This window comes from Thamnophis elegans, chromosome 5 (genome assembly GCF_009769535.1).
Source record: "Thamnophis elegans isolate rThaEle1 chromosome 5, rThaEle1.pri, whole genome shotgun sequence".
NCBI lineage: Eukaryota > Metazoa > Chordata > Lepidosauria > Squamata > Colubridae > Thamnophis > Thamnophis elegans.
Window position 1 is genome coordinate 45879773 of NC_045545.1, and position 13580 is coordinate 45893352.

The 13580-nt window shown below is 40.3% G+C and overlaps 1 protein-coding gene across 1 annotated transcript in view; it reads right to left on the reverse strand.

The window, feature by feature from the left end:
* LOC116509375 (copine-5) overlaps positions 1-13580 on the reverse strand; it is a 149874-nt gene that overhangs the window by 17202 nt on the left and 119092 nt on the right. The window contains exons 13-14 of the mRNA XM_032218530.1: positions 7976-8029; positions 6505-6566 (exon numbers count right to left, since the gene is read on the reverse strand). Coding sequence (XP_032074421.1) covers positions 6505-6566; positions 7976-8029 — 116 coding nt within the window. The remainder of the gene's footprint in view (positions 1-6504; positions 6567-7975; positions 8030-13580) is intronic.

Below are 13580 nucleotides of genomic sequence, written 5' to 3' on the forward strand. Positions count from 1 at the left end.
TCGTTGCTTCTAGTACCAGATACTAATAACTACTGGTATATAATAACTATATTATAATAATAACTCTTTGTCCCCGTCCCCGCATTGGGTTCCTATGAATCAACACAATTCTCAGCTCCAGAGCCTATCTAGGTGGACAAAGAATAGGGGTTTAAAGGACAGCACACATTAATGCTATTAAAATGGATGAGTGAGAAAAGCTGTCTGCAGACATTGCTCTGGCAGCCTTCTCAGATGAGATTCCAAATCTCTCATCTCCCACCCTCCACCAAAAGCAATTGCTCCCATGACAGGCCTTTCCTTCAAATGTCATACAAGCCTTCAATGAAAGAATGCAGCTGTCAGTGGGAGATAGCAATTTAAAATGCCGGGTGGAAAGGCAGAGACCGGGTTGAAGGGAAAGGCTTCTTTGTTTTGCTGGTCTGGAAATACATCTGAATTAGATCGAGCACAGCCAGGGAACGTACTTTTAACTCTAGAAAGGAGCACTTAGATGTAACTATCTGTGGCCATGCAAAACTGAGATCCCCATAATTCCACTTTTTCCATTGGCAGCATTTGAATTTTTCTAAAGCCACGTGGGAAGGCCTAAGGACACTCCCCATTTGTGTTTATTTCCATATTACTTCTGAGCCTGGAGAATGTGGCAAATCCAATAACTAATAAAAGAAATATGTATGTAAAACGTAAAATCAAGATTATATAAAAAAAATATCTCAAGCATACATGGCAAATTGGTTTCCGGGCCTTAAGCACTGAGTTCAAAGCAAACATCATAATAATGAATTATGGTCGGGCACACAGCCAAATGATTAGACTTAATTTGGCATTTTTATTAATCTATTGAGTCCTTCAAAACCTGGGATAAGCAGATGTTGTTGTTTGATGGTGTTAAATGTGTCACTGCAAGATGTAAGCTGTTCCTAGTACAGCTGCCTCCTGCAATTGACTGATGATTTTGCCAATGCTGATGATGTTTATGTTGTGCTCCAATCATTTTGGGATTGCATCCAGAAAGTTATCATTATCGGTACTATCTTTGTCATGACATTGGAACTGCTGGCCAGAAATGGTCTGCATTCTGGTGGTTCAAACCTGGCTCCGTGAGATGGGGTGAGTGCCTGTCACTCAGTGGTGGGTTGCAGGCGAGGCCAGAGAAGAAGTGTAGAAGAGCCAGCAACCTGAACGCCACTAGTTAAGTACTGGTAGTCCCTGCAGTACATGAAGGATAGGCACACAAGTGCTGAACAGAATGAGCTAGCAATTTAGGCTGTCAGAACTGCATTGTGTCTAGCATGTGTAGATTTCCCTGACACTGTATGCCATACACTAAATAAATGCTTTCTTTTGTTACAGTCATTCTACTTCTATTTGCAGGACTATGTATTTTATGATTTTTTTTCCTGTTATTATTTAATTATTAATAACTATTCAGGATAATGCTTGAACCAGGATAGTAAGAAATCATCAGACAAGCTTGGCAGAAGAGCTCTGCTGGGAAGCTCACTTGACTTTTACCAAGAAAGAAAACAGATGGTCAAGGAAAGGAAGGAATAATTAGTAAGATGTTAAACTAAGTAGCTTTCTTCTGAGTTGAAAGGACCTTAAGGAAAAAATTGGTCAATGAGAAGACTGAATGAGATGAAACATGTTGAATTACTAATGTGAAAAAGGTAACAGGAGAATGAGTTTCAAGAAAAAGAAGAATATAACAAACTTACCAATATATTTCAGAGAATGTATGCTAGTTTCCAAAAATCATTCAAGGTCTTCTTTAATATTGAATAAATCTAAGAAATTTCTTTACCTTTCAATGAATCTACGTCTTCCAGGATTCCTTCTGAGAAATTAATGGATTAACAACCCAAATTGGTTGTTAAGTGCTCTGAATGTGCTTGGACTGATTTCTAGATTCTCGTGCCTCTCAAAACCCACAAACTAAGCTCTGATGGATTCTTTGGTGATTGGATATTTGCATATGGAGAATGTGGGATTTTTATGGGCCAAAAATGGCTGGTAGATCCATCAGCTAAAATACTCTTGGCTGCAAACAATGAGATCACCACCCAACATCTAAACAAAAGCCAGGCTACCCCTGAAGAGTGTCCGAAGACTACAGCTGGTCCAGAATGCAGCCGCGCGAGCGATAATGTTACACCTATCCTCCGCGAGCTGCACTGGCTTCCCATTGCTCTCCGGACCCGCTTCAAGGTGCTAGTCGTTACTTTTAAAGCCCTACATGGTATTGGACCTGGCTACCTGAGAGACCACCTCCTGCCATTTACCTCCCAACGACCAATAAGATCACACAGGTTGGGCCTCCTCCGGGTGCCGTCGACCGGACAATGCCTGCTGGCGGCTCCCCGAGGGAGGGCCTTCTCTGTAGCTGCACTGGCCTTGTGGAATGAGCTACCTGCAGAGATCCAGACCCTCACCACTCTCCCGGCCTTCCGTAAAGCGACCAAGATCTGGCTGTTCCGGCAGGCCTGGGGCTGTTGATTAATTTCCAGCCCCACTTGATGGAATGGATGTTGTATTGATTTTAACTCTGTATTTTTAAAAATATTTTAAATGTTTTTACTTGTTGTAAGCCGCCCAGAGTCCCTAGGGAGTGGGCGGCATACAAATCCTATTAAACTTTAAAGTTAAAGTTTAAAGCTCTCAGCAATATATAGAAAATAACAACAACAAAGCAGTAGCAAAGGGTGGAAATACCCTTCAGACTTGGCACACTGTAAGGGTGGCAGAAATTCAGAACACCTATGCACACATCACCTGAAAAGTACTTGAAAAGTAGAGGATTGCAAAACAGTCTGATCAAGACTTTGCTTCCAGGTGATCATGAAATTATGACTGTTGTTATTTAGGGAAGGGAGCATTTTTAACACGAGTCTCCACAATGCAACATTATCCTTCTCATTGCCAGATGCATTACTAATCCAGATGCATTATGATAAAATAAAATATGGTTAGCACTTTAACTAAACTATCTATTTATACAGGTAGTCCTCGACTAGGACATTTAGTGACATTTCAAAGCTACGACGGCATTGAAAAAAATGACTTATGACCATTTTTCACACAACCGTTGCAGCATCCCCATGGTCACACGATCAAAATTCAGATGCTTGGCAACTGGTTCATATTTGTGACAGTTGTGGTGCCCTGGGGTCACGTGATTACCTTTTGCAACCTTCTGATCAGCAAAGTCAACGGAGAATCTGGATTCACTTAACAACCATCTTACTAAGTTAACAAATGTAATGATTCACAGAACAACTGTGGCAAGGAAAAAAAATGTAAAATGGGGCTAAACTCCCTTAACAAATGTTTCCCTTAGCAATATAAATTTTGGGCTCAGTTGTGGTTGCAACTTGAGGACTATCTGTACTTCTAAGTGTGACTAAACAAGTTAGTGATCCTTCAGGTAAAGCACATCTCCAAGTTTCGCAAAACCAAGTTTCAACACACAAATATGCACCCTAGGGAAGACCATCTATTAAATGCATTTGTTAGGAAAAGTTGCAGTGTTGCAAATGGATGTGAAAACTGATGCCTGGGAAACTTGAACAAAAGAGACATTTGATTAACTAGATGATAAATTACATGGACTGAATATAAATGATTTTTCTTGTGAGAACGGGCTGTGATGACTCAGTATTTGGCAGGCAAAAGGCATTCTGCCTGAGACAAAAGTATATCAGCAAAACAAAATCTCTCCAAGGTGTTTGAGCTTCTTTCTTCAAAATGACTTTGGACTTTTAGAAGGTTTTCTTCATTTTTTTTCTGTTGCAGCTTGCAAGAGAAATAGGAAGTAATAAAGCTATATTATATAAGATGAACACAGAAAATAGTGATAACTAAGCCTCTCCTAATTTACCTTATTCCTTTTTTTAACCCGTCTTCAATCTTTTATTAGCTTAGGCTTGTTTTATCTAAGCTAAGTTGTTATTCTTAGGTCTAATAAATTAGGCACTGGACCAAAAGCTCTGTTTTATATCCTCTTACACATTGCTTTTGTTTGCATATTTTGACATTGATTTTATATCTTGAAGCTTAGTAACACCAGACCAAAAACCCTTTTTAGCAGGCATTCTCTATTCATGGCAAAAATTAAATCCAACCTTGAATATTTTCAGAAGCTTTTTTTAATGTTCTTGTGTAACAGTTCCACTTTCTAAAACATAGATAATTTGCTCACCACAGTTGGGCATGGATTTCAGATCTTCTGTACCCAACAATTTTCTTTCCAGTGGTCATTTGAATAATTTATCAATAATGCAACGTCTGATGGTGCAAATAAGCACAATTTCAAATCAGGAGGCAGAGCCATTTGTTATACTGACATAATCAGGGGAATCTTATCTGTTTCTCTTTCCATTTTTATTATCATAAAATCCCACGCGTTAAACTTTCTGAAAAGAGGGTGGACAAAATGTGATGACAAATATGACATTATCGAGATGTATCTGATATGTCCAGGGGTTTAATTGTATGAGTGGCAGGCATATGTGAAGCTTTAAATCCTAAATAGCTCAATTGCTGCTCTTCTGTGGCATTTTAGAGTTGTTTATTTGGCAAGAAAATAGCAAATAACTAGTTTATGTTAGAGAGCTGCAGCATCTTTTTTGATCAGTTCGAATCACACTGATACAGGCTAAACTTCATATTGAAACAAAAAGGAGAATATTTCCCAGAAAGTGTAACATTTCATCAGGAGGTTTACAAGTACTCCTTGACCTAAAATTGTAATGGAGCCGAACCCAATTTTATGACTTTTTTTGGTGGCAGTCTTTAAGTGAATTACCATGGTCATTAAATAAATCTGTGGTAATTAAGTGAACATCATGGCTGTTATGTAAACACATTGTTCACTAGGGAACGCTTTTGCTAAAAACCAGGGAAAAAACCTGTTTTTTGGCAAAAACATTGTAAATTGTGGTCACATGACTCTGGGATGCTAGAAATGGCCATAAATGCAGGCTAGTTGCTGAACAACCAAAATGTGATCATGTGATTACAAGGGGCCACAGCCATCAGAATTTTGGAATCGAGTTGTGAATACTTTTGTGGGGGGAAGGAATCTGTTGTAACTTCAAACAGTCACTAAATAACCCAAAGTAAGTCAAGGACTGCTTATATACTATTTAGGCATTCTCAAAGTAGAAGTCCAATTAGTACCAGCAGTGGGATTACTTACCTTCCCTACTGATTTGCAAATGTGAGCATGAGTGCACTTTGGTTGCATGTGCCGTGTCTGCGATGCGCACCGCATTCTGTGCATGCACAGTGCTCATGCATTACATCAGGGCAGGTGGGCGGAGGCTCCCACAGATGCCACTACCGATTCGTTCAAACCGGAGAGAACTGGCTGAATACCACCTCTGCCAATTACCATCACTCGCTAAAATCAAACTCTTATGTGCCTAGTCCTTAACATTTTGCCACCAGCCCAGTGCCTCATGGTGTTAGTTAAATCTTTATCATCCATCTCTAATACTACAACATAATTTTACAATGAAATGCAAGAATCACTTATTGCATACCCATGTCACGTCAAACCAGGATAATAAACCATTACTGGAACAAGAGTCATGTTGGTGCAACAGCTGGATCCCTTCTGTTTGCTTCTTCTCTTTGGAGGAATAAAGGAAGCAAAGAGAAGTTTATATGGGAGCCATTGTTTGATCTTGGGACCACAACTACAGTGATGCCAATGATGTGATCAGAGGGTCCTGGGATAAAAAAAAATCTTGGCTTGTTTTCTTTTCTTTTGTGTGTGTGTGGATTGGACTGGAAATGGGAGCATTTCACAAAACTACAACTTTATCCTTGCTTTCCCATCTCTCAGCTGTTTTTGCAACCGAAAATCTTTGGCCATTTCAATGCCAACTTTTGGCAGCATGATTTGGATCTATCTTCTGAGGATTTTGAAGAATTTCAACAGGACATGTTTCGCTTCCTGGAGACTTGGGGAACATTCCCACTGCTTCTTTAGATATTTTCATACTTAAAATCATAAACATTATCATTTTGACACACTGTTTTGGCAGGAGGAATTTTTGGACATTTTAGAGGCTATAAATGAAGTGCCAGACTTACTAAATCTGTAGCTGGCTGTAGCTTGCCACTGAGGAACATTTGAACCTAGAATTAAAATTATGCATTCTCAAACAAATCAGAGTTCATAAACTAATAATGAACCTTGCTTTATAGCTTTAAAAGTAAGCTAGCATTATCTGGACATTTAAAACATAATTCTGATGTTGGGGTTAATCATACTAAGAAGGCTATGCCTTCTTCAAGATCTTGAAAAGGGAATAACAAACTAAAAGTAGTCAATTGCATAATTTATTTATTTATTTGTTTGTTTTGGCTGAAGTACAATTCCCTCCTAATTAGGCTATAGCACACGTAGGTTGGTAGGAATATGTATACCTATCAACAGTCTTTCCCAAGATGTCTGGATTAAACTTCAGTGTTTTAGCAGGAGAGATGACTTACCCTCCTTTGATGTAATCTAGAAACGTATGTTCTGATTCTGTGGCAAATGACAGCAATGTTACCTTGAAAAGGAAGAAACAGGATGTATGTCACATAAGGACCAATGAAATAATTGTTACTGCAGCAGGAGCATCTGTTGTTAATGATGATTTGCAGTCATGTCCAAGGCCATCCCATCTTCAGTCTACTCTCAGTCCAATAGGTTACCACAACTCTGTTTTTTTTAAGATTATCAGATTTGGGTTGCAAAAATCCAGAAGGAACATTCATTTCTTTACTGGAGATTTGAACTCAGACTCACAAGAACAGTCACAACAGTTGCCTAGTAAAGTCTCACTCTGGTGGAGAATCTCTCACAAATACCCTGACCATAATTTTTTGGTGGGGAGGCGGAATCTAAAGGACAAACCTGAAAAAGGGACAAATCTGAAAGACATACACAAGGAAAATACAATTGTTTATAACTTTATTTTACAAAGGAAATTTCAAGAATTTTTCTGCTTTAAAAATGTATTTTCTAATAAAAATATCTAAAACGAAACAGTACAGTATATGTACATTTGTTTTAAAAAGACAATTCAATTTTCATATTTTTCACACAAATGTGAAAAACTGTATATTAAATGGTATCATTTCTAGAGTAAAACTTAAATATCCAAAATAAATGTCACCAAAAGTGACTTTTTGAAAATAAATGAATCTAAAAAGACAACTCTTTAAAATAAAGATTGTCCTTTATAATAAAGGCGATATGGTCACTGTACTCGTAAGGAACTGAGTGAGTTAGATCTTTTAATTAAAGAATACTGTTATTAACAGTGGGTTACCAGTATTTCAAACAAGAATCTCCCTGGTGCCCAGGTTCATACTGGGAACTAAAGCATACTTTTAGTATGGAATCTATGGCTCTTCCTTATATATGTAACAATTTAATCATTTTCTCCTACGGACAAGGAACAAAGGGCAAGCTACCATAATAAATCATGCCAGAGGCATGAGCCAGATTTACCAATTACCAGCAAAATAATCTGAATTTATCTGGCAAATATATCAATCAGCCCAAACGCTTGCATTTTTCTTTGCATGCAGGGATTAACATTAATTCAAAACACTTTCTACATTTAGTCTGTGCTGAAATATTTATCAGCTCTGTCTGCCTTTAATTCAAATCAGATTGCGCTATTTTCTACTACGGTATTTTAATTGTGGAATCCTGGATACAGGACTGAAAGCCACCTGTTTTTATTGGCCATTCCTCTGGCTGGTATTTATAAAACACAACTGCTGGGGAAAACAACACTGACAGTCATGCATTATTTGCTGCTCACTCTACATCAAGACATGCAATTTTCTGCCTTTTTCCTATTGTTGAGGCTCAAATAAGAAAGAAATCCCAACTTCAAAATTACTCAGATGGCATGTTGGGGAAATATTTCAATACACCAAGTACATTTATAATAATGTTACTCACTGTTCCTGAATTAGAGTATTTCTTTTTCTTCATTTTCTTTTTGGGATTTACCACCTGAGAGAAAGAAGAAAAATGATGCTAATATAAACATCCCTGTGAGACATCTGGTCTGGCCAAGCCTGTAATGTACACTAGAAGCAGTAGATGTACTCTTGGTATTTACTTATACTAATCCCATCTCTGTACATGACACTTTGTAAAGGGATATTGGAAAACAAAATAAAAGATGTGATGCTGCCCCAAGGAATTTACTAATTCTAGTTAAACAAAAAGGAAGTCTAAGGCTGAAGAGGCAAGTGGGGAAAGGAGGCTCAGAGAACAAAATGCAGATATGCTGTAAACAATTTCATTTGCAAATCATCTGGCTTCTGCTTTAGTTATATGTGCTAGGGTTTTATTTCAGCAGTGCAGAGAGCAGGGACTTAAGCTAAAGCCTTCCACAAACAAACAGACAAAAGACTCTTGAGAAGGACTATGATGAGTTCAGCCTTCCTTGTTCTTATCCTTGCAACTATCCCACAAGATGCTCATTATTATTCATTATGTACCAATGAGAATGAAAACTGAAAGACCAATTAAACTTCTACAGGCAAGGAGGTGGCGAATCAGTGCCTCCTGGGCTCCCAAACAGATCAATCAACAGATCTTTCTGAAAAGGCAAATGGTCCCCCTTAATCCAGGCTAACGTTAATTAGTATACACTTCTTTTCCACCACACAGGCAAAAATAAGATTTTCTTTTAATATTACACCAAAACCAACGTATACTGTTCTTGCTCTGTGAAGCAGGTATCTTTTAAAGGGTTGGGGTGGGGGATTGTATTAAAGTGGAGGTATTTTACCACAATATCAATGGAATTTAAACTTGTCTCCTATCCTAAATAAAAGCTTCTTTGTACCAATAAAATAAAATAATAAAGAATGGTAGCAGGCGTAATTCCTAGCATGCCAAATATAAAACAGGAAATAAATCAGTTGGTAATATAGGTAGGTGTTCTGACCCCCACCTTGCCCATTCAAAAACTACAGCCAAACAGAACTTCAAAGGAAATATTTTTATCAGTCCCGTCTTTTGCTGGCTGCGAGCCCAAAATAAACACAGATAAATTCTCTGGCAAAAAGTTAAACAGCAAATGCAAAAACAAACTCTTGCAGCAAACCACTTCTCCAAGTTGGTTTCTCTGAATCATGAACACGAACGGGGAACCTTGACTAGAACAGGAAAGGAATGAACTAACATTGACTTCTGCAACTAGGGCGTGGCACCATCAGTCTTTTATCCGCAGTAGGAGATCCTTAACGAGCCACAACTGCTTGTTATCTTCTCCTGTGAGCATCCTGAAACCACTCACAGGAGGTTTCTGTGTCAGAGTCTGATAGCAGCTCCAAAGGCTCCTACCAAGCCACAACAGGTAGGTATATGTTCTATTCCACTGCAATACAATGAACTTGGTACCTATGACTATCCAGTCCTTAATTGCACTCACACTGGATATATTTCCTCAATGTTTTTATTCCATGACTGACCCCAGATTTTAGTCTTATCAAACATCCATAATATCTAACAATGCACCAGTGGTGGGTTTCAAATTTTTTTTGAACCTCTTCTGTAGGTGTGGCCTGCTTTGTGGGAGTGGCTTGCCGGCCATGTGACTGGGTGGCAGTGGCTTGCCAGTCATGTGACTGAGTGGGTGTGGCCAACTTGTAAAATGTGGTGAAACTCACTTAACAGCGCTCTTTCTTAGTAACCAAAATGTTGCCTCAGAAACTCTGGCATTTGAAGCACGCAAGTCTTAAAGCTGTTAAGTTACAAGACCCTTGCACCCCTAACCATTTAGAAAAAAAAAACCCAGGGGTGTTCAAACTTGACAGCTTTAAGACTTGTGAACTTCAATTTCCAGAATTCTTCCTCCAGTCATGTTGGCTCAGGAACTCTGGCATTGAAGTGTGCAAGTCTTAAAGCTGTCAAGTTACAAGATCCTTGCACCCCTAACCCTTTAGAAAAAAAAACCCAGGGGTGTTCAAACTTGAGAGCTTTAAGACTTGTGGACTTCAACTCCCAGAATTCCTCCTCTTCTTCTTCATCTTGATGATGTCCAGACGGGTGGGGGGAGGGAGCTGGAACTGGTTCTAAACAGCACTGTAGATTTGTGGAACCTCTTCTATAGAACCCACCCCTGCAATGCACTCTGCATCACGACTGCCATCATATGCTGCAGTATCAGTGCATTCTGACACCCTTTCCTCCACCGTAGGCTGCTGCAGATCAAGTTACATGTGTGCCACACTGCCTTACAAAAATATTAGTACAGAATTAAAATTCTTCTTCTATGATTATTTCTTTTTATCTTAACCAAAGGCATATTTACAGAGCAGGTTTCCTACTAATTTTTAGCCCATGCCTATTAAATCATAGTAGCTAGTAATGCAGCTGCATAAGGCTTCCAGGGCAATAGTGGGTTGCTCTTACCATCGCACCGGTACACTGATTGTGGTCTGCTCATGCATGCACCGGACATGCACATGCGCAATCCACTCCCCCTGTGACATCCAGCTGATTGTTGGGGGCTCATGCAGGCACCGCATACTGTGTGCATGTGCACAGTGTGCCTTTTGGCATAAATACAGCTATAGAGCACAGGCGGGCGGGTGGGCCAAACGAGCCACTGTACTGATAGCTCTCAGCTGCTCCGGTATGGGCGTACTGGTCCGAACTGGTAGCAACCCACCACTGTTCCAGAGGTTGGGAATGAGGTTAAAGTACCCTGCTTATCCTCTTCTCAAAGCCAGAATGAATTCTTCAATGCAGTAAAAAGTAAAGGAAGAAAAGGAAGTGTATAATTTATTCATATTGGGAAACTCAGATTTCCTTGCTAAAAGATTTGGGCTATTCTGCAGCAAAAGGATCATTTTTAGCATGATATACAAACCAGACTCATCAGTTATGGCACTATTCTGGAGGCCATGCAGTCCTTCTACTTCCTTAAACAGATCATCAATCTGTTGAAATTACTAGATGCTTTGATGCAAGATTCTACATTCAAACAAACAGGGTGTTTCCTTCTGTTTCAAATCAGAAATGTCTCCTGGGACATAATCCATGCAAAAAAAAATTATTTTAAAGAAAAGGAACTGAAAATGCAAAGTAAGCATACAGTGTAATCTAGTGCTGTAAATGACCATAGGAAGGGTACAAATCTGACTTCTTTCAAATAGAAGATTAGTAAAATATGACAGTTCTAAATGTAAAAGAAAATATTTCTGAATGAAGCTCTAATTCCAAAGGTCAAATTCTAAATTAACCGTCCTAAGGTATTTTTTTCCACTTAGTATACAATATTTCAATAAATGAGAATAGACTTGAAGTTGGAAACACCAATGTAAGATAAATCTGGTTCTGATAGATTTTTAGAAAGAAATTTGAAAATAAAGTTGTCATCATAACTTTTTATACCAATTTATGACACAGCTGTAATTGAAATTTGTATGTGTTAAGACACATATTCACTGCATATTCGGGCTGTGCCAATCATTTGAAAGGGGTGGTTTTACAAGCCACTTTGGTGCCAGTAAAATATCCCTCTTCCAAGCATTAAAATGGATGCAAGCTTTAAAAGGTTTATGTGGCTACTTTGAAGGCTCACTGCAGCACAAATACATCCATGTACAGTCACCCCACTTCAGTGAAAATCCCAGTAGGTCACAGTCTGCATACAAATGCATACAGACAGACAACTGGGAAAAGACCTAAAGCTTTTATATGAAACTTTTAAGTAATGCGACTTTTCCAAAACTTGGGCGAAGAATGCTTCATTCATATCTGAATTTTTTTGAAGTGCTCATTCCCAAAGTTTTATACAGGCCTATTTGACATCAGAAAAGGTGTAGCAGATCGGTGTGAGAGTCAAAGCTATTCAATGGAAGTATCCTTCCATAATGCATAGACTCTCTTCACTAATTCACTAATTCACATACAACAGTGACTAGGTAATTTTAAATGGGGATAGGGAAAAAGAATGGAAGTATTGTGAATAGGCAGACTAAAATATGGCATTCACAGGTGACCAGCCTCACATCAGATAGTTAATCCACATCCACAAATGAGGCATGATTCTTGGCTACATTCAAAATTAAACAGAGTCCCTCTCTCTTCTAAAGACAAAATGATTTTTTTTCAAGCACAGTTTGTAGTTAAACAAGGGAGAAGGTTGAGAGTTCATTACAAACAAAGCAATCTTTCTAAAAATAAGAATTTAAAATTGGATGTGTCTCATATAGGTTGGATTACAACAAGAAATGTTGTAGTGACAGGCCCTAAGAAAGGGCCACACATGAGGGACAGTTGGGTCACTGCAAAATCAGTAAACATATAACCTTCTAGAACAGGGGTATCAAACTCAAGGCCCGGGCCCGCGTCTGGCCCCTGGGGTGCTTAGATCTGGCTCGCAGGGCCGCCCTGGAAACAGTGAAAGATCAGCCCACAGTGCCTCTGCCAGCAAAACGGAGCCCAGGAGGGTTGTGTGCATCCATTTTGAGCTCTGTTTTCACTGGCAGAGGGTTGCAGGAGGCTGTTGCAGCCGAAAACGGAACTTGGGAGCCCATTTTCGCTGGCAGAGTGCTCAGGCCACCACAAATGCCCTCGACATGAGTGATGTTGAGCTGGCCACGCCCACTCTGACTATACCCCCCCCTGCCCCCCCAAAAGATCAAACATAACTGTGATGTGGCCCTCAATGAAATTGAGTTCGACACCTTTGTTCTAGAAGCACTTGCTAAATTTTAACAACCAGTAATCTCAGCCAGCATAGCCAGTGGTGAGGGCTATAAGGATTTACAGTAAGGTGACCAGACGTCCCGCATTTGGCGGGACAGGAACGCCTTTTCATAAATTTTCCCGCGTCCCAAGCCGTTCTTAAAAAAACACGCTTTTTTTGGCACTCGCAGCTCCCTCGCTCCCCCGCCCATCAGCTGCTAGCTCGCTGGGCTGGCTCATCATTCCGTTCTATCCTACAAATTTAAGCCAGCCCAGCCTGCCACTCACTGATTGGACTGGCCTAGACTCCAGCCAATCAGTGAGCTGGCTGGGATGGAAAATTTTCAGCACGCTGCGTGCTGGAAATTTTCCATCCCAACCAGCTCACTGATTGGCTGGACTCCGCTTAGCTGAGCACGCCTGCGCGAGTCTCCATTTCATTTCATCTTTTGGGGTTGCAGCTGCGCTTACTCACTGGTGAGTAATCATGTTATGGATTGGTACCAGTGGAAATCGGGAGGCGCTGGGGGGAGGAGACAGCCCTCCTCTCCTCCTTCTCCCCCTTTGCGGAGTTCATTTCACCTCCTCGCGTCACAGCCAGCCTGTGCTGCGCTGCCAGCAGAAACTCCGTGACCGAGTGGAAGTTCTCTGCGCGAGTGAAACAGCTGCCGCCGCTCGCACAAAAAACTTCCACTCGGTCACGGACTCACGGAGCTTCTGCCGGTGTGGTGGCGCCTGTGCTGCGTGGTTCCCAGCGACCACGCTGCGAGTCTGCGAGGTGTGGTCGCGTCCTGCTGCCCTCCCCTGTGGCTCTCCTGTGGCAGCGGCCGTTTCAGTCACGCAGAGAACTTCC